Source organism: Mustela nivalis (genome assembly GCF_964662115.1).
Source record: "Mustela nivalis genome assembly, chromosome: 16".
Classification (NCBI taxonomy): domain Eukaryota; kingdom Metazoa; phylum Chordata; class Mammalia; order Carnivora; family Mustelidae; genus Mustela; species Mustela nivalis.
The window spans coordinates 35,330,393-35,357,187 of NC_139035.1; the positions used below are offsets into that span (position 1 = coordinate 35,330,393).

The 26,795-nt window shown below is 38.8% G+C and overlaps 1 protein-coding gene across 5 annotated transcripts in view; it reads left to right on the forward strand.

The window, feature by feature from the left end:
* Positions 1 to 1,278: 1,278 nt before the first annotated feature.
* Positions 1,279 to 26,795, forward strand: part of SYT14 (synaptotagmin 14) — a 204,563-nt gene continuing 179,046 nt past the window's right edge. For 3 of the 5 annotated variants that reach the window (XM_082701859.1, XM_082701860.1, XM_082701863.1), the window contains exons 1-2: positions 1,279 to 2,006; positions 15,903 to 15,950. In XM_082701859.1, coding sequence (XP_082557985.1) covers positions 1,994 to 2,006; positions 15,903 to 15,950 — 61 coding nt within the window. In that variant the 5' untranslated portion in view covers positions 1,279 to 1,993. Of the gene's footprint in view, positions 2,007 to 15,902; positions 15,951 to 16,240; positions 16,446 to 26,795 lie in introns of those variants that run through there. The other 2 variants (XM_082701861.1, XM_082701862.1) reach the window with 2 other exon arrangements.

The window sequence follows — 26,795 nt, forward strand, 5'->3', positions numbered from 1 at the left end:
AATGTGGAGAACACTTTTGTTTTGTTTTGTTTTTTAAAGGTAATGTTGTCAGGGAGAATTCTGTATTCTAATCTGAGGGAAAATGTCATCAGTACTGAGAAGCTTTCATCTAAATTCCTGGATCTGACAAGTTTGAAACTCAAATTCACTACACATACACAAATTAATTTTCTGAGCAAACTGTGGTGATTTTAACCTGGGTATGGAAGCTCATATAACTTCATCATATAAACAGTAACTTGTGTGTTGGTGATGAAGTAACAATTAAGTTTTCCTAGCTTCATATATGAAATTCTTAAAGAGATTGAACAATTAGATTACTCAGAGCCAGCCAGAAACCATGAACTCAGAACTGTCAGTTTCAAGTTCAAAGTCATGCTTTGGACTTCAAGACTTTTTAAAAGACAGTTACCTGGAGAACACATCTTTGGCACTATACATATTTTACCTGTATCTCACAGAAATCTATGGGAAACACACACACAGAGCTTTCATGAAATATAGACATTTAAATATTTTCTGGGTCAAATTCATTTATTCCTTCAATAACAACTCTTGCTTGTAACCAGCTTTTAGCACAGTGCCTGGTTCAATAGATATTCACTGAACTAATGAAAATGATAAAGAATGAATGTCTATTGAGCATAAGCTGTGACTGAGGGAGAGATTATATAAAAGCAATGGAAGACAGTTTCTGCTCTAGATTTACAGTCCAACCTCACTTACATAAGTGCAAAATCTTGTCTTCTTTGTGTCATCCCCAACATAGCTAGGGGACCTAGCATGCACTAGGAGTTAGCATTTTATCTGCATGGTAGAATCACTAACTCCCGTTCCTCAGTGTTGGTGATTATCCGGATCCTCAGAGTTACCAAAGAAGTTGTGAGTTGGGTAAATGGTTGAGTGTTTCAGGTACCTCAGGCAAAAATTAAGGGGCCAATTGTTGCTGTGTTCCAAGTTGGCCTGTGACTATTCATGACACCCACAGGTTTACAAATTTAAAATCTGTCAAAACATGTCTGGTCTCTACTTTTGTATAGCCTCAAATGTGTGTTCATAATGTGTAGATAAATGTCAACTCACATTTCCAAGGGGAAAGCTAAGCTCAGGGTGGTGACAAGTTTTGTCAGGAATTTGTGTGAATGCGTGCACACACATTTATGTGTTTACCATAGATATCTATGAGATGCAGGTAAAATATGTATAGTGCCAAAGATATGCCCCCCCCCCCCCCAGAGAGAGAAAGTGAGAGTGAGGGAGGGAGAGCGAGACAGAAACTAAGAGAAACGGAAGCTGCTGTCCTTAGGATGCCTTTCTCCTGTTTGGTTTTTGCCAACTAGCTATCTCTTCACCACACAGAGAGATTTGAGGCGAATACTTGGCTGACTCAGGCAAAGCAAAACAAAACCAAAACAGACCTTCAGATCACTGAAATAAGGAGTCACTGGGTGGGAATCCCTGAACCCCGTCTTCGAGTGAGGAGACCTGTCCATGGTCCTGACCACATCTTTTTCCCTACTCGCCTCGTTCGTCGACTACGGATGCTGCCAGTACCCGAGGAGCGGACGCCTCCGCCGTGGTCCAGGGCCCCGGGAAGCCCCGGGCCGAGCAGGTCAGAGCCGCCCGCACATGCTCAGTGCGCCCGCTCTCAGGCGCCGGTGCCCCGGCTCCCCGGACTGGGCACCTGTTTTGAATCCCGGCGCGAGGCTCTGTGGGGGTGGCGAGGTGGGGGCGGGGCGGCGTCACGTGCTGGCGACAGCGGCGGCGGCCGGGGAAGGTTCCATTTCTTCGGCGGCCAGCAGTCGGGCGCACGGGGAGCCCCTCCTCCTCCCGGCCCCAGCCCGCCCCGCCCGCGGCTCCCCTCCGGGCCGCGCAGCCGGGCGTTTGCGGGGCCGGCCCCGCCCCTCTGGCTGGCGGACTCGGCGCGTCCTCCGCCCGCACGCCCGCTCGCCGCCCCCGCCATCCAGTTGGTGCGGTCCATGGCGAGCACATCATGGCGATTGAAGGTAAGTGGAGGCCGGCCGCGGTGTGGGAGGAGGGAGAACGCCCAGAGAGCCGGGTTCCCAGGCGCCCCGGAGGCCGTGGCGCGGGTGGGGCACTTGCCTGCGGATGGGGAGCGGGCGGCGGAGGCACAGGGGTCCCGACCGCGTCTCGGGAGACGGGTGGGCGGAGCGGCGCCGCGGCTCCGCCGGCTCGCTCGCTCCCGCCCCGGCGGTACTGTCGGCCTCAGCCCGTGCCCCAGCGCGGGGAGGAGCCGGTCCGCCTGACAGGTGCCGTGCCTGGCGGCGCCGAGTGCAGCTCCGGTGCGGCCCTGCGGAGCCCGCGGGACGGGTCGGGGGACTTGGGGACTGCGGGGCGTTCCCTCTCTGCTGAGCTCCCTTCCCCGCACCCCTGCTCCCGCGGTGCCCCCCCTTGCTACCAAACTGGGAGTCCAGTTTTGCTGTCCCAGTCGTAACCCTTCTTAGTCCCTTCTCTGGAGCTGACGCTGGGTTGCACTCTCCGTCCATACCCTTCTGTTTGCTGTTGTAGGGGGCCAGGAAATTTGGGATGAGGTTAATTTCCTCAAGCGTCCCTGCCCCCCCCCACCTCAGCACTCAAAACTGCCTTTTTTCCCCCCCCTAAGAAAGAGAAGTGGATACATCTGAAATAATAAACGCACACTTAGAATCCTGCATGTATTAGCAGTCCACTAAGTGTTATAGTGTCAACAATACTCATATTTTCAAAAAGTAGCTTAGTATTTACTGCCCAGCCAGAGAAGGTAGTTGGTTGGCATCAGAGTGTATTTTCCTTTTGTGCCAAAAACCTCTATCTGGTCTGAAGTATCTATATTTTGCTTTGTTTTTAAGGAGGATATTGTGAAAATTAACATCACATGTCTAGGATGTTTATGTGAAAGACTGCAGCATCTTCCAGCCCCTGTGAGACTCTTAGCTTAACTCAGAGAAAGTAGTTTGTAATATTTACCTGTACGGGCGCACGTGTGTACAGATTCACATCATCTCGTACCTCTGGTATATCATCATTAGCTTAAATTTTATGTGTCTTCCTCCTAAGTAAAACTTTAAAGAGGACTTCCCATCTTGATGACTGGCTAATCACCAATAGCTTGTATCTCTGGGGATTCCTTTTTGTCAGATGGTTTGGTCTTCAAAATAACTTGAGCTGTGTGCTTATTTTTATTTTGTTACCTTAAGGGATTGATTATCTGTTATATGCAAGACACACATTCAGACACATTTCAGATAACTACTTTAGCTAACCTGGTGGAAAGCACTTGGGAGAAGATCTACTTATAATCTTTGATATTCCTGTTATCCAGAGTGGTACTTTCAAACTCTTCCTTACTGTGCTTTTAACTAGAGGAAACCACATCCACTGATTAATGTTTTGTTCTTTATTTCTACAACCGATTTGTTGTGGTATTTCTTAATGATGTGGTAAAGCTAAAAAGTTTATGCAGACAGTGAGGAAGAATTAGCCAGATAGCATCTGGATCTAACCCTGTAACTTTTAATTTCTTGAAATATTTTACATTTTTTTCTCTTTTTCTCAGTCCTCTCCTCCCTCCCTGCTCTGCACAGTTAAATGTGATCATTTATGTCATTATGTCAGCCCGTGGCCCGGCTGATGATATGTGATCATTTGTTTATGTCAACTGATGGCTTTTTGCTCTGCCTACTACTACTTACACGTTTAAAGAACAAGATTTTTGAAATTTTCTTATATTCTAGAGATTCTTCTGTGTTTCAGATATTCACATCAGTAACACAAGCGTTCGTTAAAGTTTTCATTAATATAAAGAAGTTGAATTTATGTTTTCTAGTTTGGTAAAGAGACTAAAGTTAATATTAGCATTTCAGATAAAGATATTGGGTCAGGTTAATCTAACTGTGCTGTTTTCACATATCAGAGCCCATTCTTTTTTTTATTATTATTTATTATTATTTTTTAAAGATTTTTAATTTATTTATTTATTTGACAGAGAGAGATCACAAGTAGGCAGAGAGGCAGGCAGAGAGAGAGAGAGGAGGAAGCAGGCTCCCCGCTGAGCAGAGAGCCCGATGCGGGACTCGATCCCAGGACCCTGAGATCAGAGCCTATTCTTTATACATACCATTCCCTTGCTGTGTTATGAAGTGAAATGAGCTCTGGATGAGGACTTTGTACTAGGCACATCTTAGAATTTTAGGGGCCCAAGGGGGCATCGCATTCAAACTTCTTCCCAGTGAAGTGGCTCATAAAGCATTCAGCCCCCTTTACCTGTTAGTTCAGCAGCCTTATTGAGCACTAGCTGTACTTGGTGTTCTGTGCGATTCTGTGGGGCCATAAAGATGCCTAAGACCATACTCCTTCCCTCAAGGCACACATGTTCTAGTAGGGGAGACTGATAATTTTAGCCATGCAATTATAATGTAGTGCGAACACAAAAGATGAATCACCTTTTGTATAAAAACATTCAATGGCATATAAATTCAATGAAAATCTGCCATTCAGTAACTTCTATCTACTTATCCTGGGTCTGCCTTCTGGAGCAATAAATTAGAAGTCCACTCTTCCCTGTATGTATGACATCCCTTCTACCATTTGCAGACTGTGATTGAACATTTTCTGTTGTAGACAAAATATCCAATTCTTCCTCTGGATGGTGTGTAGTTGTATGTTTTAAAGTTTGAAATATGGTAGTGAGCCATTTCATTCCAAATGTATTGTCGAGTAACATAGCCTTTTTGGAACTGCATGTTGGCTCAAGATGAGGTTGAAATCAACTAAAACCATGGAATCTCTTCCAGCTGGACTACTTTAAAATCAGGTGTCTTCAATCCCTTGCATAGCAGATCAATCAGAACAAATCATTTGGATCTGTTAGGCATGTTCTCATTAGCTGTAGCAACATTTTACCCCCTGAGTTTAGATTTTTAAGTAGTAAGGGTTACTTTTATTTCCTCCTCTATGTAAAATCCATATTTTACATAAAAGTAATCATTCATTTCTTCCTTTAATCAGACAGGTAACTGCTGATCAGGACTTCAGACAAATATAAAATGGTCGTGTTATCACATTGATCTAACGTAATTCCAGTTAGAGCTGAAGAAGTTAGCCTTATCTTAGTTTAAGTTAGGATTTTGAGAAAACATTTTGGAATATTGAGTAGTTTACAGAGCCGTATTGTTACCCTAGAGGTCCAATGATAACCAGGTTGGGAATCATTGCTCTACCCAAGCCTGTCAAGACCTATAGTTGACATCCAGTGTATTAACTCTTTTAATGTTGGCCTCCATCAATCAGACATTGTTAACCATTTCTTGTTTTGTTTTGGGTTTTTTTTGAAATTTTCTCCTCCTCTTTTGATTACCTACTTCTTAGTCTTCTTTTCATCTACATTGCCTAATGTTCTTTGTGCTTCCATTCTTAACCCTGTTCTCATCCTCTTTACATACTTTTTATACATACTTTACATACTCTTTACATACATGCTGCTGTAATTGCACACGTTGAGTAATTTTATAATTGTTTGTTTGTAATTTGTCCTCCCTGTCAATTCCTGGAGAGTAATGTTTTATTTTTTTACTCCTTATATTTTGTGCAGTATCTAAATATAGTATGTACCCAACAAATATATTTTGAATTGGTATAATGGAATTCTCTACGTTAGCTACATTGATTGCATCCATTCCCCAGGTATATTTGACCCAAAACCTGCCATTCAGTAACTTCTATCTATCTGCTCACCTCAGTTCTGCTTTCTGGAGCCAATAAATTAAAAATGCAGCATTTTTTAATTTTTATTATTTTTTTATTTTTTTTTATTTTTTTATTTTAAAGATTTTATTTAGTTATTTGACAGAGATCACAAGTACCTGGAGAGGCAGGCAGAGAAAGAGGAGGAAGCAGGCTCCCTGCTGAGCAGAGAGCCCGACGCGGGGCTCGATCCCAGGATTCTGGGATCATGACCTGAGCCGAAGGCAGAGGCTTTAACCCACTGAGCCACCCAGGTGCCCCAAAAATGCAGTATTTTTTTAAAAAGATTTATTATTTTAGAGAGAGGGAAGGAGTGTGCGCACACATGGGGGGTGGTGGTCAGAAGGATAGAGAAGATCTCAAGTGGAATCCCTGCCAAGCACAGAGCCTGACTCAGGGGTTCAGTCTCACAACCCTGAGACCATGGCCTGAGCCAAAATCAAGAGTCAGACACTCAACTGACTGAGCCACCCTAGACCCCCAAATGTGCGCTATTAACACTTATAATGAGAACCAACTGTTGTATGGAAGTGTTGAATCGCTGTGTTATATACCCAAAACTAATATTACACTGTATGTTAACAAACTGAAATTTAAATAAAAACTGGAAAAAATAAAAGTGCACTATGAATAAAAGTACACAGAATTTTCATAATTTTCAGACAGTAGCTAGATATCTTGCATGTTCCACAGAAATCCAAAATATTTAGTTTGGGACATTCAGAATGTCCCCAACTGAAGTTGTCACCTCTGTACTCCCCACTCCACGCAGATTTAGTGAGTGGTATTTTTAAATAAGCAGGTATCTGAGCTAGAAATCTGGAAATCAGCCCTGTCTTAAACGCACTCCCCCTTGTTGATCAGTAAGGCCTGCCAAGTCTGCATCTCCGTGATGCTTAGGGCTTCCACTTAAGTTTTTTCCCTCCCATTAATAGGCTTGTATCAGTTTTCTAAGCTAGTCTTGTTTTGTTAGCACTAGTTTTAGGGTTCCTTCCAACCCATTTTCTGAATTCTTGCTAGTTTTCTTTGTAAAATGCAAAACTAGCATTTAAACCCTCAGGATAGAGATCTTTAAGGATCTGCTCTGTGCTCGTCCTTGGTTCTGTCCGCGTCTTTCTGACCCTCCGTAAGAACATCAGAACACTCTTTGCAAAACTTTTTTGCTGAAGTAAAAAGAATCCACCTTTATTGTTATTGTGCTGTATATTTGACTATTTAATCTCTCTGAGTAGTATTTTTTAAAAGCTGTAAAAGAAGACTGTATTAGAAGGAATTTGTGTGTGTGTAAACGTGTGTGTACATATTTTTATTCATAAAGGCACTCTGTAGTTTACCACATACTTCCACATATGTATTTTTTAAATCATCAGTACAGTTCTGAGGTGCTCTTGAAGACTTGGGACTCTAAGATCTCCAAGGCAGAATTTGGACTTTTGAAATACTGAATTAAAAACTCAGTACAAACCTATCCCATTCCTAGTGCTGAGGGAGAACATCACACTCCTTTCCTGCTTTCCCTGTTACTGTTGGAAAGAGATCATTGGGATATAAGGGAGGATTATAGGATGAGAAAGGCCAGCCTGTGCGCAGTCTGTGGCAGAGGGAGGCGATTTACTGAACACTTTTTTTTTTTTTTTTGAAGATTTACAGTTCAGTTCAAGCCATAATATCCCCAAAAAGGATATTTTGACTTTCAGCAGGAATAAAATTTCTAACACTTTGCAGAGATTTTGCACAAAGTTAGATAAGCAGTATATTTGTTCAGAGACCTCTCTGTAAGTACTTTGGAGGGCTTTATCTACTTACGGGTTGTCTCCTAATTCGCTAAACAAAATTAGGAAAGGAGGGATCAGTAGAGAAACATTTGAACTAAGAAACATTTCGGGTTTTGTTGTTTTAGGTAATTTTAGAATGCGACAATGCCTGCCATTGTAGAAAGCAAGAGAACCACATGTTGACTTATTTCTTTGTTGAGTAATGCTGTTTGCATTATTGCTTTCTTTAAAAGTGATTATAATGTTTGTCCATAGCATATGTGTAGGAGCGTCGTAGAGTGTCTTCCTGGATTTGATTTCCGTTTAGCTAACTTCATTCTTTCCCCCCCTTCCCCAATCCTGCCTCGTTTATACCTAATAAGAAAGGGCCTATACAGGGAAAACCTTGGATCGAACCAACTGCTATCAGTAAAACATTCGAAACTTTTGAGTAAGGTAATTATGTGTATATTTGGTATGTCTGTGCAGTAAAATCTTAACTGAAACCCAACAATTTAGAACCCTTGATTTACCTTTTTTAAGGAGGAAATAGTGACAATACAGTAAACTTTCATCAGGAATTTATTTAAAAACAAACTTCTAGGATTCATATGTGCATTCAGAACATTTTCTTTCATATTTTAGAGCTGTAGTAGAATTGATATTCACAGTAATATTCTGAATCATCAGGAGACAGTATTTTAATGAAAAATTATCTTCAGTATTCTGAACTTACTAATGTAATAATGCATATTAATAGCTTTAACAAATTATCTGGTGCAGCAGTCAAAACAAAAGGTGTTCTCGTTTAACTAGAAAATTAAATTAAGTAGAATGCCTTTTTATGAGCCTATATTTATTCAGAGTTTTAGGGTATTATCTTAACGAGCTTCTAAACAGTCCAAAACATAATTAACTCAAAAACCAAATTAAAAGTTGCTCAGAAGTAGGGAAATGGATTATGTTTATGAACAGTAAGTTTACTTTTATAGGATAAAATTTGCACCTCTTGGAAAAAGTTGTTGCATAAATTCATAGGAATTTATATGGATCAAAAGCTAATACTGTATTTAGCACATGGTTTGAAGATTATAAAGTACTCTAAGATATTGTTATGAAAACAGATATAATTGGTTATTCTGTGAGATGCCAGAGGGTGGCAAGTATGTTTCTCAAAATTCAGGCTATTGTATAGGCATATTATACATAAAATGAGCTTGTAAGAGTAAGTACAGAAAGCACTTACTCAGATTAACTCTAGTAATTACACAGCAACAACTGAAAAGTAAAGGAATTCTAATTTGGAAAATTAACTCCCAGGTGACTGGAGGCCTAAAAGATTATTATTATTATTATTATTATTTTAAGAAAAATTCTCAGAAGGGGCACCTTGGTGGCTCAGTCAGTTAAGTGTTGGCCTTTCAGCTCAGGTCATGTCCCAGAGTCCTGGGATCAAGCCCCACATTGGGATTCCTGCTCAACAGGGAGTCTACTTCTCCTTCTCCTTCTGCCCCTCTGCTCATGCTCTCTCTCCCTCTCAAATACATTAAAAACAAACAAACAAAAAAAAAACAGAAAAAAAAAACCTTAGAAAAAGAAAAATTCAAAAAGAGCACAAATTGAGGACTATAAGAAGATTGACTTTTATTTAGGAATATTTTCATAGGAGAGTGTTTGAAATTAACTGACAAGTAATACTGTAGAAGAGAAGAAAACATACACAATCTTTTCTGTCTCTAGGCGTAAGTCCAAGTTTTCTTTGAATTTCATGTTCTACTTGTGAGGAATGCAAAGGGAATTAACATTTTTTGGGTGCTCGTCATGGGCCAGGCATCATCTATCCATCATCTTAGTCATGGAGAGCAGATGCATGGCGAAGCTTCTTCTCTTGACTACAGCAGACATCTGTTTTGCTAAATTATCTTTTCCGTATCTCTGCCCTACCCCATGTGGACTTAGTTTTAGCATTCCTCTCGACATTGCCTTCCACCCCCATTCCAGCAGCTACTTTTCTTTTCTTTTAATTTTTATTATTTTTTAATTTCTTTTCAGTGTTCCAGAATTCATTGTTTATGCACCATACCCAGTTCTCCATGCAGTATGTGCCCTCCTTAATACCCACTACGAGGCTCACCCAAGCTCCCACCCCTTCTCCCCTCCAAAACCCTCAGTTTGTTTCTCAGAGTCCACAGTCTCTCATGGTTCACTTCCCCCTCCGATTTCCCCCAACTCACTTCTCTCCATCTCCCCATGTCCTCCGTGTTATTCCTTATGCTCCACAATTAAGTGAAACCATATGATAATTGACTCTGCTTGACTTATTTCACTCAGCATAATCTCTTCCAGTCCTGTTCATGTTGATACAAAAGTTGGGTATTCATCCTTTCTGATGGAAGCATAATACTCCATAGTTAATATGGACATATCTTCCTTATCCATTTGTCTGTTGAAGGACATCTTGGCTCTTTCCACAGTTTGGCAACTGTGGCCATTGCTGCTATGAACATTGGGGTCCAGATGGTCCTTCTTTTAACTACATCTGTATCTTTGGGGTAAATACCCAGTAATGCAATTGCAGGGTCATAGGAATTTAATTCTTAAGGAATTTTAATTTCTTAAGGAATCTCCACATTGTTTTCCAAAGTGGCTGGCTACTTTTAATCCCTGAAACTGGTATACTAAAATGAAAGCCATTTTCCATCTGGGGTTACTATTATTACTACTCAAGTGAATTTAGTTACTTTTCTTTTTTCTTCTAAGTACAAGGTTCACAAAGAAAATACTAGGTGATACTGTCTTTAAAATTGAAGCTTGGGGGCGCCTGGGTGGCTCAGTTGGTTAACCATCTGATTTCAGCTCAGGTTATGATCTCAAGGTCCTGCTCAGCAGGAAGTTTGCTTGTCTCTCTTCCTATATATGTCTGTACCCTTACCCACTGATGCACTTGCTCGCTCTCTCTCAAATAAGTAAATAAAATCCTAAAAAAAATTGAAGACTGGCTCAATTCAGAAATCATGATCTTTCCGTAACACTCTGCTTTCAGTGATTATTCCAGGGCATCTGGGTGGCTCAGTGGGTTAAAGCCTCTACATTCTGCTGAAGTCATGATCCCAGAGCCCTGGGATCAATCCCCACGTTGGGCTCCCTGCTGAGCTGGGAGACTGCTTCCCTTCCTCTCTCTCTGCCTGCCTCTTCCTCTCTCTCTGCCTGCCTCTCTGCTTACCTTTGATCTCTGTCAAGTAAATAAATAAAAATCTTTTTAAAAATTTGAGATTATTCCTTGAATGACTTAATTAGGATCAAAACTGAAAGGTATCTGGAGATTAGTGACTTTGTCTAAATGGGTTAAATTGATTGTGGGAGGAGAGTTGGCAACATTAATAGGAAACATTTACTATTTCATGCCTATTATAGCATAGATGTCTGCTTAAGAATTAACTATAACAGAGTTATAAGTGACACAATTTATTTTTTGAACCACTTTAATGCATATGTATCAGTGATATCTTTAGATAAGGTAGAATTTAAGGTTTTTTTTTTTAAAGATTTATTTATTTTTTTAGAGAGATGGAGTATGAGTCGGGTGGGAGGGGAAGAGAGAGAGACAGACAGATAAGACTGAGGGAAACAGACTCCCCACTTAGCTAGGAGCCTGAAGCAGAGCTTGATCCCACAGCCCTGAGATTATGACCTGAGCCGGAATCATGTGTTGGGCGCTTAACCCACTGAGCCACCCATGTGCCTCAAATTTAAGGTATTTCTAAAGTAGCCTTGTGGTGTTTGAGAAGAAATTAATAGAGCCTGTAAATTGTAGTGACTTCATTTATTGGTCAAAATTTACATGGTAGAAAAAATAAAGTCAATTTTAAAAAGGACTCCTAGTTCCATTTTAAATAAACTGTAAGTCTTTAGGTTTAATTCCATTTTTGTATAACTGGGCATATTTTGATGGGACTGTAACATCACTGCCCATGGCATATGGAAAAGTACATACATTATAAATCCCTATGGCCACCCCCCCTCAATCCCTGCTTAAAAACAAAGTCTTGTTTCCCAGGTACACTCCTGGTCATGTGCATCTGTACACACTCGTAGCATGTCTGTGTGTGCCCACACACATTTATTTCCTCTTAAACTGTGTACTTAACGCCAATTGTAGAGGATTCTGCTGGTTTACATTATGCTCCTACATGGGTTTGCCTGAGGGAAAAGATGGTAACTGTGACTAAGCTTGTCATTTTCTATTTCTCATTTCCATGTTACTGAGATGATTATTTCAAGAGCAAGGCTGGTATTATCTCTAAGAATAGTTTTGAGAAACTGACTTTTATTTAAATTACCTTAAAGGATTAGAAAACTATTTCATAATTTTTATTTTTTTTTTCATAAAATGAAGAAAAGTCTATTTTTAAATTCCTTACTATAACAGCCCTAGGGTCCTAATTATTTTTTCTGACAATAAACTAGTGATCCTGAGCAACTTAATGTTTAGTGCCTCAGTTTGTTTATTCTAATGAGCTAGACAACTTTATTTCCAACTTCTGATCGCTTTTTATATTCTGTCGTTCTCTTAAGGTCTCCCATGTTTTCATTAGTGTTAATATGTTTGCAGTAAATTTGATGTGTGAAAAATTGTATTTATATAAGTGTTCATTTGAGGATGATTATTCATTTTAGTAGAAGACTTCGCTCTTTCTAAAAAGACTGACTAATTTATTACTTTAAATAATCATTCCCCCAAATTGGTTCAGCTACTGTGGAAACCAGTATGGTGGTTTCTTAAAAAAATTAAAAATAGAACACCATAAGATGCAGCAATCCCCCAGCTGGGCACATAGCTAAAAGACATGAAAAAAATATATTGAAGAGATATCTGTGCTTCCATGTTGATTGCAGTGTTATTCACAACAGCCAAGACACAGCCCAATTGTCCGTCAGTGGAGGAATGGGTAGAAAGGTGGTATATGTATATACAACGGAATATTATTCAGCCCTAAAAAGATGGAAGTCCTGCCATTTGTGACAACATGGATACTAAGTGAAATAAGTCAGACACGAGTGACAGTATATGGTATCTCTTAAATGTGGAATCTAAAAAAAGCTGAACTTGTAAAAACAGAGAGTGGAATGGTGATTACCAGGGTCTGGGGGAATTGGGAAAATGGTAAGGGTGAAAACTTGCAACCCGTAGATAAATAAGTCCTGGCAAGCTAATGCGCAGTACAGTGGTTCTAGACAACGATACTATGTTATAAACTTCATGCGCAGTACAGTGGTTCTAGACAACGATACTATGTTATAAACTTAGAAGTTGCTAAGAGACTGGATCTTAATTGTGACTACCACACACAAGAAATGATAATTATGTGATGCCATAGAGGTGTTAGCTAAGGCTATGGTGGTAATCGGACGAGATATATAAATATCAAATCAACATGTATACCTTAAACTTACACAGTGTTCTATGTCAATTCTAACTCAATAAAAATGATCAATAATCATTTTTCTATGCATTTGACTTGCATATTTGTTATATGCTTATATCAAACTATCACAATGTGTGCTTTAAATATCTTACAACTTTATATGTTCAGCTATACCTCAATAAAGCTGAAATTTTAAAAAATAATCATTCCCTTGTGCATTATACTCTTAAAATCAGTAAGCCATTTTCTGAATTGCCACCATATCTAAGTCAGGATATGCCTACTGTGACTTGCCTTTTGTTTACAAATTTGACTCATTTGGAAACTTTTCAGACTTATTTTTAGAGGTTTTAGAACAAGGCATGAAGTTTGTACAAAGTTCACTGTATCTCTGATTGAAAAATTATTTAAGCCTTTTGACTCCCAAACCTATTCATTAAAACCTATACTTTTAACATATAGAATGCATATTTTTTCCTTAACACTCTTAACTGGTCTCTGAAAGGATTGGGGGGAAAAGGAATATTGATTTCAATGTCCAGTAATAAAGTTTATTTAACTTTCTGTGTTTCTTTTATACTTTTAAAAGGAAGGTTTTTTCCCTAAATTTCATTTTACTGCCTGGCATTTATTTTTTTAAGATTTTATTTATTTATTTATTTGACAGAGAGTGGGCACAAGCAGGCAGAGTGGGAAGCAGAGGGAGAGGGAGAAGCAGGCTCCCCACTGAGCAGGGAGCCCAATATGGGACTTGATTTCAGGACCCTGGGATCATGACCTGAGCCAACGGCAGACTTTTAACCAACTGAGCCCCCCAGATGTCACTGCCTGGCATTTATTTATCCTTAATATTCCTTTTCATTTCAGTAATGATAGTGATTATTCTTGATTTCCACATGTACATCATCAGAATCTCACTTGGTTAGAATTTTGGTAACAGATGCTAGGAAGAGTAGAGCTCGATCTCTTTTTTTCTAGTTATGTGATTTTTGTGCATACTTGGACAAATTTGACAATTATAAATTGACTCTATAAATTTAAAAATATAGCAATTCCTTGACTTAGCTTTTTATTTATGAAGTTCTTTCATTTGATATAGATAAATTGAATACTTTTAAAAGTGGGAGTTAGCTTTCATGGTCATTTTGTAGTTTTGAGAAAAATCTTATATAATATTTTTATTGTTACTATTAATACTAAGCCTGCAAAAAACCATACACTTATATTTAAGATTAGTAGTGTATGCCAAGACCTAACCAATTTACATTAAATATAGGGAAAGTCCAGATTTAATTACAGGCTTTAAAAAGTACAGTCTTACTAACATGAATTAAGTACATGAGGCAAACTGCATTATACTACAAGTGTTATCTTCTGGAGAATAGGCCTTAATGATCATATAAGAAATATTTTTATGTGGCCTCTGAAAACATCAGTGATGGCATTAGTGTGTGTTATGTTATTGTTAATTTTATGATTCTTCCAAATTTCTTGAAAATAGTTTCTTCTGTAATTTGGTAAATTTCCTCTTTCTGGTTTTTTATTAGATTCTTCTCAGTATTAAAGCTATGTGGTATGTAGTTGTAGCTCATTCTTGCCCTTCAGCAAGTGATCAGTGGTTGCCCATTGGTAATATTCCAGTTAGTAACGTCTCAGTACATTTACACAGAGGTTTGCTGAATGATGGTTGTTTCATAATCATCGTTTTAGGTTAGGTATTTCTTCTTGCTAAGTCTGTCTTCCTGATAACCAGTGATTAGTTTGTTGTGTTGATAATAATAACAAACCTGGCGTTGTTACAACCAAGTTGGAATACAGATCTAACCTACTTTAGCGATAGAAATACTGTTTTGTAGTTTTTTAGCTTGCTTCTCAGATGACCTACTTTTTTTAGTGGATATCATGGCTTTTACCTCTCATGTTACTGCTGTAAGCTATTTCTATTTTTTATAAGTGTTATAAGATACACCCTTAACTGTTCATAACTGTTCATAATCTTCTGTAATGAGTTAAGATTAAATTATTTAATATTTCTATTATGCAAAGTTTAAACATAATTCACAGTGTAATTATAAGGTCATGCATATATAGAATACAACAGAGTTTCATTTAGTTTGCATTCAAATAAAACAGTGGCATTATGTTTCAGAGTGAAGGAAATGCCTATTTGTATAGAGACTATCTTATTTTTATTTACTTTTTTATTACTTTTATGATAGAGTGATTTTAGTCATTGTGGTTAAATTTGTTTTTATCATTCTATTTATAAATTTTTTTTTACAGATTTAGAAGAGTGGATATTCTTTTTTTCTTTTTAAAAGATTTTATAATTTGACAGAGAAAGAGACATTGAGAGAGGGAACACAAGCAGGGGGTGTGGAAGAGGGAGAAGCAGGGTTCCCACTAAACAGAGAGCCCAGTGTGGGGCTCAGTCCCAGGACCCTGGAATCATGCATGACCTGAGCCAAAGGCAGACGCTTAACAACGGAGCCACCCAGGCGCCCCAAGAGTGGGTATTCTTTAGCTACCCAGGGAAAAGATTACATTTCATTTTATACCATATGAGTACATATGTGATAATATATAAATAGGGCCTTTACAGGGTTGACCTTTCCATATTAACTTCCCTGTATATATTAAACCTCAGATACGAAAGTGGCTTTTCTCCTACAGTGGTTCTTTCTAGATGATGTGAAGAGGTCCTTAGGAAATGGTGATATGATATCTGCTCTTGAGAAGATTGCCATTAAAATAACAGGCTTGGCTTGGATGAAGTCTTTATTACAAGACTTTATAAGATCTTAGTTTATGGGTTCAAGGAAATTCTGGACAGCCAAGTTATCATATAATTGAATTTAAGGAAGATTAGGAAACTCTTTCTCCCGAGGTCATTGGTAAAAGCTAATTTAAAACAGTTTTTTATAATAGTCAAACTCACATTATTTCCTCTTTTTAACTTCTAACAAATTTTTTTTAACAGGTGGAGAAAGAACCTGTGGAGTACATGAACTTATCTGTATTCGAAAAGGTAAGTCAATGCTCTGCATGGATATTTCGATACAAAACGAATACTACACAGCATATGTTAAGATGGCAGGTAATTTGCACTTAGAATAAAATGTAATAAGTACTAATATTTCTTATTTGTATTATAGACTTAAGTATCCATAAAGTGTGTATTGTTTATTATGTGGTTATTGAGAGTTGTTACTTTATATTTAGTTTTTTGGGGCTGATAAAGCCTGGTTTCTAGCATATTGGTTATTGGACATGGTGAAGAGGCACAGAATAGAGGGTTTGATTTTTGTTCCCTTTCAGAATCTGGAATCTGAGTGCATGCTGATCTCCCATTGACTTCTGTTCTATTACTGTACCCCATCAGAGAGATGTGAGGAGTTGGTTGAAATTCAGATCGGGACCATGTCCAAAGACCACAGCATCCTTTGACACCAACAACTGTCTATGCTTCCTTAGAAGGAGCCACCTGGCAACTGGGTGGTTCAACAAGGTGGCCCCAGGAAAGGTAATTCAGTTATTAGGTGGGAGGCAAGGAATCAGATCTTCTCTAGATTTGCAAGAATCAGGAGATCCTTGGGAGTTCCCACATTCACGAGTAATGAGAAATCCGTGAAATGGTGTGAAGAAAGGAAAAGATGCATCGGGGAGGTCAGGGGAGGAAATCCTCATAAATTTAGTTCTCTTTTCTCGTTTTAAACTTGGGAGACTTTGTTTTTCTTGCATCTCTTTTGAAAACTGACTTGGCCCTCCTGAGTCTGGCCAGCGAGCAGCAATTGTCCCCACTATTTCACCCTAAGGAGGTTTGAGGCGGCATCTGTATTTGTGATACCTGTTCGGTGTGCCAGGGAAATGTCAACATATATTCAGTAAGTCTTCAGCAGGTCTGAAAAGCCTCAGCTGCTTTAGAGTTGAAAAAATTTCTAATCCTTCTAAGGTGAATTTGTGTGACCATTATTAACATGGTCATACTACAGTTTATGTGTCACTACGGGTGATGGCTGTACATTTAAAAACACCCTGCCTCCTTGATTAAAGTGTTGTTTATATACCTTTCCTCTGGCAACATAGAGGAGAAAATTGAGGTCCATTTCCCCAAATCTCAAATTTTTTATTATGATTTTCATGCTATAATCATTGTCAATTGATACTTCTTATCTAATATGGGGGGGGGGCAGATGTATACATTGTTTTTTTCCTTGATGTAAACATTTTTAAAACCTTTATAATATATTAATCTGGAATTACTAAAAATGTTTTAAATAATTTTACAGTTATTAGCCTTTCCCACCAAAACTTTTTGAAACACAGAATTTATTTGGTGGGATAGAAGACACTGTACAAATCACTTGGAATCAAAAGTTGTGAAAGCTGTGGGTAGGCGAATGAAAAGACCAGAGCAGAGACCGCTAGAATGGAAGACAGTAAATGCGCAGAGGCTCTTTTGTGGCTATGATGGGAACATAAAGCTACAGCAGAGAAAATAGTATACACAGAGATCGGTGATGATCTGAACACACCTTTTTAGTACGGGTCGTCTTCTTGTTCTGTATTGCTGTTTTAATTCCAGTCCAGGTAGTTCACAGACAATGCCTTGCCCAGATTTCTACTAGTCCAGCCTTTTCACTTCTTTCTGCTTTTCTGTAGAATTTTAAAAGTGTGATTAAAAGTTTAAAAAATGATCACACTGTAGCCACCTCGTGGAAAATTTCTGAATCTTTGTATGTGCCCTCGGCACTTAGTTCAGTGTCCTCTTCTAGGGGATTGATGTTCCAGAAGTATTTAAATATTTCTAAATTAATGCTCAGAGCTAAAGCCTTTGCATGGTAAGCTGGACTTCGATAGCCGAGAGCATTGAAGGTTATATGAAGCCAAATAATTGTAATTAGTATCAGGGATTCTGGTAAAATGGCATCTCTGATGACATATCCGGCTTCTTTTTACCTGTTTGGCTGTTCCTTCTATTTTCTCCTTTCCTGGCTTCTCGCTTCTGTCAGAACTCAAATACTGGAATGTATCAGAGTTTGGTGCTAGACTTGCTTCACTTTTCCATCTTTTCCCTCTGTTTGGTTTTATTCAGTTCTCTCTTAAATGCCACACATATTTGTAAATCCAGCTCTGAGCTGTCCTCGAGCTCCCTGTTCTTCTATCCTGTATCTACTTGATCTTTTTATCTGGATGTCTCCCACAAACAACTTGGCATGTCTAAAGTGCAAGTCTTAGTTTTCTCACATGAGCCTGTACCTTCCTCAGTCTTCCCCGTCTCCACTAATAAAAAGCCCAGTCTATCCAGTTGCTCAAGTCGACCTTAAGAATAACTGTTATTTCTCTCCTTCTGTCTTTCCATTTAATATACTAACTGGTTCTGTCACTTCTACCTTCAAAATAGATTTTGAAGGCATCATCTTTCTTCCATCCTGCTATTATCCTTGTAGCCTGCATTCCTGTCTTCTCTTGCCTACACAACTCCACAACTCTAATCATTTTCTAACTAGTTTCCCTACTTCCACAATTCTCTCCTTTAGTATGTACCAGTGAGCCTTTTTTTTTTTTTTAGATCCAGTGGTCTTTTAAAATATGAATCAGGTTTACATGCATTAAATGTAGATCAGATTTTAAATATAATGTCCACTCCTGTGGATTCCCATTATACCTGGAATAAAATCAAAAAGCCTTACCTGGGGCGCCTGGGTGGCTTAGTGGTTTAAGCCTCTGCCTTCAGCTCAAGTCATGATCTCAGGGTCCTGGGATCGAGCCCCACATCAGGCGCTCTGCTCAGCGGGGAGCCTGCTTCCCCCTCTCTCTCTGCCTGCCTCTCTGCCTACTTTGATCTCTGTCTATCAAGTAAATAAATAAAAATCTTAAAAAAAAAAAAAAAAGAAAGCCTTACCCTGGTCTACAAAGCCTTACATTGTAGCATCAACTCCAAGTCCAAAACATCATCTAAATATCATCAACTCCTCATCTAAAATCGTTTGTATTAGGTGTGGGTGAAACTCTGGGTATGACCCATCATGGGTCAAAATTCCTTTCCTATCTGTAGACCTGTGAAACTAGAAAACAAATTACCTGCTCTCCACATACAGTGATGGAGGAGGCATGGGATAACAGAGACATTTCCACCCGAAAAGGGAGGAAATGGAAGGAAGAAAGGAGTCACTGGTACTTAGCAATTTTAAAACTTGAAACTGGGGAAAAGCTCTAGGTTTCAAGATCTGGGAATCACATTGTCTAGCTCTTGACCCTGAGGTCTGAAGCTCCAACCCTCTGGGTTTAAGACTCTACCCTTGGAGTCCTCTTTCCTTTTTCATGGAAGGTAGTGTGTGTTTGCACCAGTTTTCTGCCTCTAGGATTTTGGTAGTTCCTCAGTCTTCTTGTATTTCGTCTTCTTGACCCTTTCAGTTCCGGCTGGCAGGGTTTATATATAATATTCTCCGAAACCCCGTGAGTCTTTTCTGTCTGTCATCGGGATTCATTCTGGTAGACAAGGTGCTTCTCCACAGGTCTTTCCTGGGTTATTCCATCCCTTTCTTTGGCTTTTGCTCAGATGAGGGTAGGAGAGACCCAAGAGTGGTAGGTTTAATCCCTTCAGAGAACTCTGTGTCACTGAGTTGTGTTCAGTTTGAGACACTGACAAAAGGTTGTCTAGCTCTACCCTTGGCTCCAGAGCCTGCTTTCTTGACGTTGAATCCCTAATTTTAGCGTAATTCACAATCTGGGTATGCTGAGGATTTTCCAAATCATGAAGGCCTCCTGCCTTTTTACTTAAAAGTTTTTCCCTTGATTTATCTGTTTCCTCCCAAGGTTTACTAAAAACAGCATGAATAAACCCAGCCACCCTTTCAGCAGATTGCTTGGAAATCTCCTTAGCTAAATATCCAAGTTCATGGTAATTTCCATATAACTGTAAGACATGGTTTAGCCAGGCCCCTGCCACTGGGTCACAAGGATCTCCTTTCTCCAGTTTCCAGTTTCCAGTTTCCTGCTCTTCCTTTCTTTCTGACTTCTCACCAGCAGCACTTTTAAGTTTATGTTTCCACAGTGATCCCTTTGCCTGTTTAGGTCTTCTAGATCTAAGACCTGTATAAGGTTTTTTTCCTACCACGTGCCTCATTTTTTTCCCTCGGTCCTGACTAGCAGAATCATTAAGACCTATGTGTCTCCTAAAAGGCAATAAATATTTCTCAAGGCACTTTAGGCTTCTTCTGTCATGCTCCCCAGAATTCTTCAGATTTCTCCCCAGTACCTAATTGCAAAGCCACTTCCCTATGTTAGGTATGTGTTACAGCAGCTCCCCACTTTCAGTTACTAAACTCTTGTATTCGTTTACTACGGCTGTGGTAACAAATGACCACAGCTTTGCTGGTTTAAAACAACACAAGCTTATTCTCTTCTAGTTCTGGAGACCAAAAGTCCAAAGTCAGTTTCACTGGGCTTAAGGTCAAGCTCTTCTTCAGGACATTGGAGGGGAGGCTCTGCTTCCTTATCTTTTCCATCTAGAGACCAACTGTGTTCTGTGGCTTGTGGTCCTTCAAAGCCTGTCACTCCACAAACTCTGCTTCTGATGTTCTGTTTTTTCTCCTACTCATTCTGACTGCCTCCCTCCCTCTTCTAAGAACTCTGGGGATTACATCAGGCCTACTAGTAGGATAATCCGCTGTAATCTTGCCATCTCAAGATCCTTAACACAACAAAATATGCAAAATCCTTTTTGCCATTTCGGGTGATACGTACTGGCTCTGGGGATTGGGACATTGACGTCTTTGAGAGGCCATTACTCAGCCTGACACACTGTTTGAGCCCTGCCCACTTCATGCTTTTTGTTTTATGCTTACTGTCTTTTACTCACTATGCCTCAGCCACATTGGTTTTATTTTTCTTCATTAAATGTCCAGGCTTGTTTCTGGCCCAAGATTTTATTACAGGCTATTTTCTCTGCCTGTAATACTCTCCCCTAGCAGCTCTTGGAATGACTGACTCCTCTAATCCTTTAGGACTCATTCCAAGTGTTACTTTCTCAATCACACATTTCCTACTGACCATAGATAAAGTAGCTCCTTCTATTCTTTAATCTTAATGCTATCATCCTATCCATTTAGTAACATCTATCTTAATTGGCACTTATCACTTATATTGTTAATTATGTTTTGCAGATGAACTCTATGCCCCTCCATCATATAAGCTCTAATTGGGTCAGACCTTTGATGGATTTGTTTACTGCAGTATTGCCAGTGCTGAGAATTACATAGGACATATGGTAGATATTTAATAAATGTTTGAATTAATGAATGAATGATTGAATTGGATTTAGCTGAGTTGATCTTGAATAATTGTATTCACTGTTTACCACATAGGAGGCATTTATAATACTTTCTCTATGCAAATACAATTCTAAATGTAATGATGGTGAAGATTTCTTTTTTCAGTAATGATTTAAAATAGATAATATAAAATTTTCTGCACTAAAACACCTAACAACACTGGAGAAAATATTAGCACATATACCTTTCAATGTATTTTTAAGCCCAGAGAAAAGTTAGGGAATCTTCAGAGTTAAAAATATGGAGGCTCATCAGGGAAGGACAAATCTAAACCATGTTGAGATACCATCCCACTCCCACTAGGATGGCTAAAATAAAAGGGAAAATAACCAGTGTTGATGACAATGTGGAGAAACTGGAACCTTACACACTACTGGTGGGGTCATAAAGTGCTGCAGCCACTTTGCAAAACAGCTTGCCATTTCCTCAGCAAGTGAAACATAGCGTTACCGTATGACCCAGAAGTTTTATTCCTAGGTATATAACCAAGAAAATTGAAAACTTATGTTCACACAAAAGCCTGTAATGTAATAGTCATAGCATTATTATTTATAATATCCAAAGTAGAGAAAACCTAAATGCCCATGAAGTGATAGCTGAATAAACAAAATGTGGTCTATCCACACAATGGAGTATTAGTCAACAATAAAAAGGAATGAGGTATTGATACGAGATAAAATTATGGAGAAACTGTGAAAATGTTGCCCTTAGTGAAAGAAGGAAGGCCTAAAAGGCCACGTAGTGTATAGTTCTATTTATATGAAATGTCCAGAACCAGCAAATCTGTAGATTAGTGGTTTTCAGGAGCTGGGGGATAGAGGGAGCGGAGAGTGACTGCTATGGTACAGAGTTTCTTTTTGGGATGATGAAAATGCTTTGAAATGAGACAGTGGTAATGGTCACACATCTCTGTGAATATACTGAAAACCACTGAATTACAATTTAAAGGATGGAATTTTTGGTGAATGGTATGTCAATAAAACTGTTTTTGTTTTTTTTTTTTTTTAAACCCGGAAGTGAAAACTTGAGCTGTAGATTCATAGCCATAGACTTCTCATATGGTGGCCAATGTTCTAACATAAGGTAGATACTGTGTGACTTATTAATCCACCCTTAGAAGGAGGCACATGGTATCACTTCTGCTCTGCTGTATTGGCACAAGCACTGGCAAGCCTGCTTAGGTTCAAAAGGAGGAGGTTCTTAATGGGAGTGGTACAAAGAATTTGTAACCATTAAAAAAAAAGTCAGTGTCCTATATGCTTATGTTAGAAGAGAATGAAATTTATGACACAGGCATTCAGGGTAAGGAGTTAGAACTATCTTCTCATAAGTTCAGAGTAAGTAGAAAGAAGGAGAGACTAAAGATAACAAAAAATTGGGGTGCCTGGGTGGCTCAGTGGGTTAAGCCGCTGCCTTCGGCTCAGGTCATGATCTCAGGGTCCTGGGATCGAGTCCCGCATCGGGCTCTCTGCTGAGTGGAGAGCCTGCTTTCCTCTCTCTCTCTCTCTGCCTGTCTCTCTGCCTGTCTCTCTGTCTACTTGTGCTCTCTCTCTGTCAAATAAATAAATAAAATATTAAAAAAAAAAAAAGATAACAAAAAATTAATCAAATAGAAGCAAAGATACAATAAAGATAAATAATCAAAATGCCACTGCTTTGCAAAATCTTATGAAATAGTTAGATCTCTAGTGTCACTAATTAAAGACATAATATAGAAGCCACAAGTAAATAATGTTAGCCTTGTAAAAGGGTATAATTGCACTTGTAAGTGAGCTTTCAAAAAACCTAAAAGCTTTAATAACTTATTTATTTATTTTTTTTGCTTTAATGACTTCTTGATAGTAAATTTGAAGTTGTAGATGAAATGGACAATTTCAGAGAAAAATAGAATTTAAACTGATAGTAAATTTTAATTAATTAATTAATTGCAAGTGGGTTTTTTTTTTTTTTTTAGGCAACTTGTCATTCAGTCTTCAAAGAAAAAAATGACCCAACCTTATGAAAACTGTCCCAGAGACTAAAAGAAATGGAACATTATCCCAAATTACTTCATAAGACTGGAATATAACCTTGATAGTAGTCCAGAGTAATACAGTCTGAGAGAGGGAAATATATGCTGGTCTAACTTAGGAACATGGATATAAGAATTAGCAAAACAAATCCTTCAATGGTTTGAGGAAAACATACAAACGTATGACAAGAACTTTGCATTGGAGTCTATTCAAAAGGTGTACTATGTTGATCATGTAAGCATCTCAACAGAAGCATTTGATAAAATTTATCATTCATTTATAATAATAATGGCTCTTTTTAAAAAAATGTTTTATTTATTTTTTTAAAGATTTTATGTATTTACTTATTTGAGAGAGAGAGAGTTAGAGAGAGCATGAAGAGGGGAGAAGGTCAGAGGGAGAAGCAGACTCCCTGCAGAGCTAGGAGCCTGATGCAAGACTCGATCCCAGGACTCTGGGATCATGACCTGAGCTGAAGGCAGTCGCTTAACCAAATGAGCCACCCAGGCGCCCTATAATAACAGCTCTTACACTAAGAATACAAAGAAACTTCTTGAACCTAAAAAGGGTATCTGTCAAAAGTAAGTTAGAAACTACTAAATAGTGAAATATTAGAAGCATGAATGTGCTATTCAGCATCATATTGGACAGTTTAGCCAGTAGTAAGCCATGGCAGAGAAATAGAAAGTTATCAGTTCAAAAATAAATGGATAATGCTAATATTATTTATAGGTGATGTTGATTATCTACATAGAAAATCCAAGAGACTTTATAAACAATAGAACAAGAGAGTTCATTAAATTTGACTAATGCAAGATCACTATATAAAAATAAGGTACATTTTTTTTTTTGCTATAAAAAAATTCCCCAAAAATAAGGTACATTTTTATATGTAATAGGCAACAAACAATTAGAAAATGCAATAAAAATCTCTTTTAGAGTATTGTGACATCCATAATATACCCAGGAACAAATTGAACAAAAGATGTGTATGACTTTTATGGAGAAAATGAAAAATCTTTATATACAGGCATAAAAGAAAACATGTAAATGAAGAGATAAATAAATTTTATGAGTAGAGATATGCAGTATGTTTAAATTGGCAGTACTCCCCTAAATTAATCTATAAATTTAATAGAATTCTAATCTAAATACCTGCAAGAATTTTCAGGGAATGTGCAAGTTATTTCTTAAATGTATATGGCAGAGCAAACAGCAAAAAATAAGATAGCTTTTGGGGCACCTGGGTGGCTCAGTGGGTTAGAGCCTCTGCCTTCCGCTCAGGTCATGATCCCAGAGTCCTGGGATCGGGCCTCGCATCGGGCTCTCCCCTCTGCAGGGAGCCTGCTTCCTCCTCTCTCTCTGCCTGCCTCTCTGCCTTCTTGTGATCTCTGTCTGTCAAATACATAAATAAAATCTTAAAAAAAAAAAAAAGAATAAGATAGCTTTTAAGTAAAGGAATGTAGTAGGGGGGTGGGTATGTATTAATTAAAATATTCATTTAGTTGCTTTATCAGAGATTCAGTGACTGAACAAGAAAGGTTTATTTCTCTCTTAAGGTAGAAGTCTAAGCTGATAGGCAGTATGGAGTTTGCTGATTCCACTTAATGAGTTTCTTCTGTCTTGCTCTGATACGCCTAGGATGTTGTCTTCCTTGGCAACCACGTCCACATTCCAGCTGCCAGAAAGGGAAAGGGAGAAAGCAGCTCTTTTTAAGGCTGTGATCCAGAATTGCAAGCATGTGACTTCTACTTGCATGTCATTGGCCAGAATTTAGTTACATGGTCATATATGGCCAAGGGAAGCAGAGACCAGTTCTGCCAGGTGGCCATTCATGCTGAATCCGGGACGTTGAGTCCGTAACTAAACAAAAGAAAGAATTGACATTGGGCAGCAGTCATCTCTGCTTCAGGGATTTGCCCTGTTGATATCCAGAGCCTCTTGTAAAGTTACAGTAATTAAAATAGAATGGAATTGGGCCAGATACAGGGAAATAGTCTAATGAGACACGTTAAAGAGAAGAGAAGCAGTCTCTTACACAGGGAAGCTTAGTTTACATCAAAGGCGGCACCACAATTCAGTGGAATAAAGATGGACTACTTAGTAAATGATGCTGAGAAAATTGGTTATCCATGTGAAAAAAAGTAAAAGTAGGTCTGTGTTTCATGCTGTGAACTGAAATACTGTTTGGATTAACTTTAAAACTTTTAAGAGAATATTTAAAATCACTCTGATGTCAGTGTGGGAAACAAGTTTTCGAGTCACAGAAAGCATAGCATCTGAAGGAAAAGATTGATAAATTTCAGCATTTTTGAATTTAAAACTTTTGTACAAGAAAAGCTACTAGAAGCAGGGTACACAGGACAAGTCACAAAATGGCAAGTGCTGTTTGCGTTGTGTACAGTCAGTGAAAGTTAGGGTCACAGTACATAATGACCCCCGTTGTATTCTTTTTTTTTTTTTTTTTAATATTTTATTTATTTGGCAGAGAGAGAGAGATCACAAGCAGGCAGAGAAGTAGGCGGGGAGGGGGGGAAGCAGCTCCCTGTTGAGCAGAGAGCCCGATGGGGGGCTCGATCCCAGGACCCTGAGATCTTGACCTGAGCCGAAGGCAGAGGCTTTAACTCACTGAGCCACCCAGGCCCGCTCCCCGCCCCCCAACCCCGTGTATTCTTAAAGTCTCCTGACGTGTATGTGCACAGCCCCGTTCAAGGTGCTGGGAGTAGAATAGGCAGAAATGGCCGCCCGCATGGAGCTTACCTTCTGGAGGAGGGAGACTGATGATAAATAAGGAGAGTGTTTGTGAGTAAAACATATACTGTACTAGAAGGTGATAAGTGATATGGAGAAAGATGAATCATGGAAAAGGAAATAGGACTTGCAGCTTACCTCTTCAGCAGTTTAGGGTGGCGAGGGAAGACGTGTTTGAGAAAATGAAAATGAATAGTGATTGGCGTGAAGGGAGTAAGCCAGGCCAATCTACGAGGGAAGAACATTTCAGGCAGAAGGAAGGAGTATGAAGACCCTGAGGAGGGAATGATCTTGGCTGGCCTGAAGAACAGAAAGAAGGTCAGTGGGTGGCTGGAGCAGAGTGACTAAGAAAGGAATAAAGGCAGACAAGTAATAGAGGACTAGATTGTAGAGGGTCTTGCGAGGCCTGAAAGTGTTTTGACACTTTGTAAGTGAAATGGAAGCCATTGAAGGGTATTAATATGTCTTGAATTATATTTCTCTTTCATTAAGTATGACAAATATCCAATATATAGAAAAGAGGTTACAGTAGTTAACCCACATGGACTCCCCACCTAAATTCAAAAATTACATTCATTTTCTGTGTTTGCTTCAGTTATGTATACTTTTTGTCTTAACCTAGATTCTAGAATGTTTCAGTTAGCATTTGTTTATGTATAATATAGAAAGATATATACCATATATATTAAAAGGTATATGTAAACATATATAAAAAGTATATATAAGAAATATATAGTGTATAAATAAGAATTATGCATATTTCTCCTTTCTACA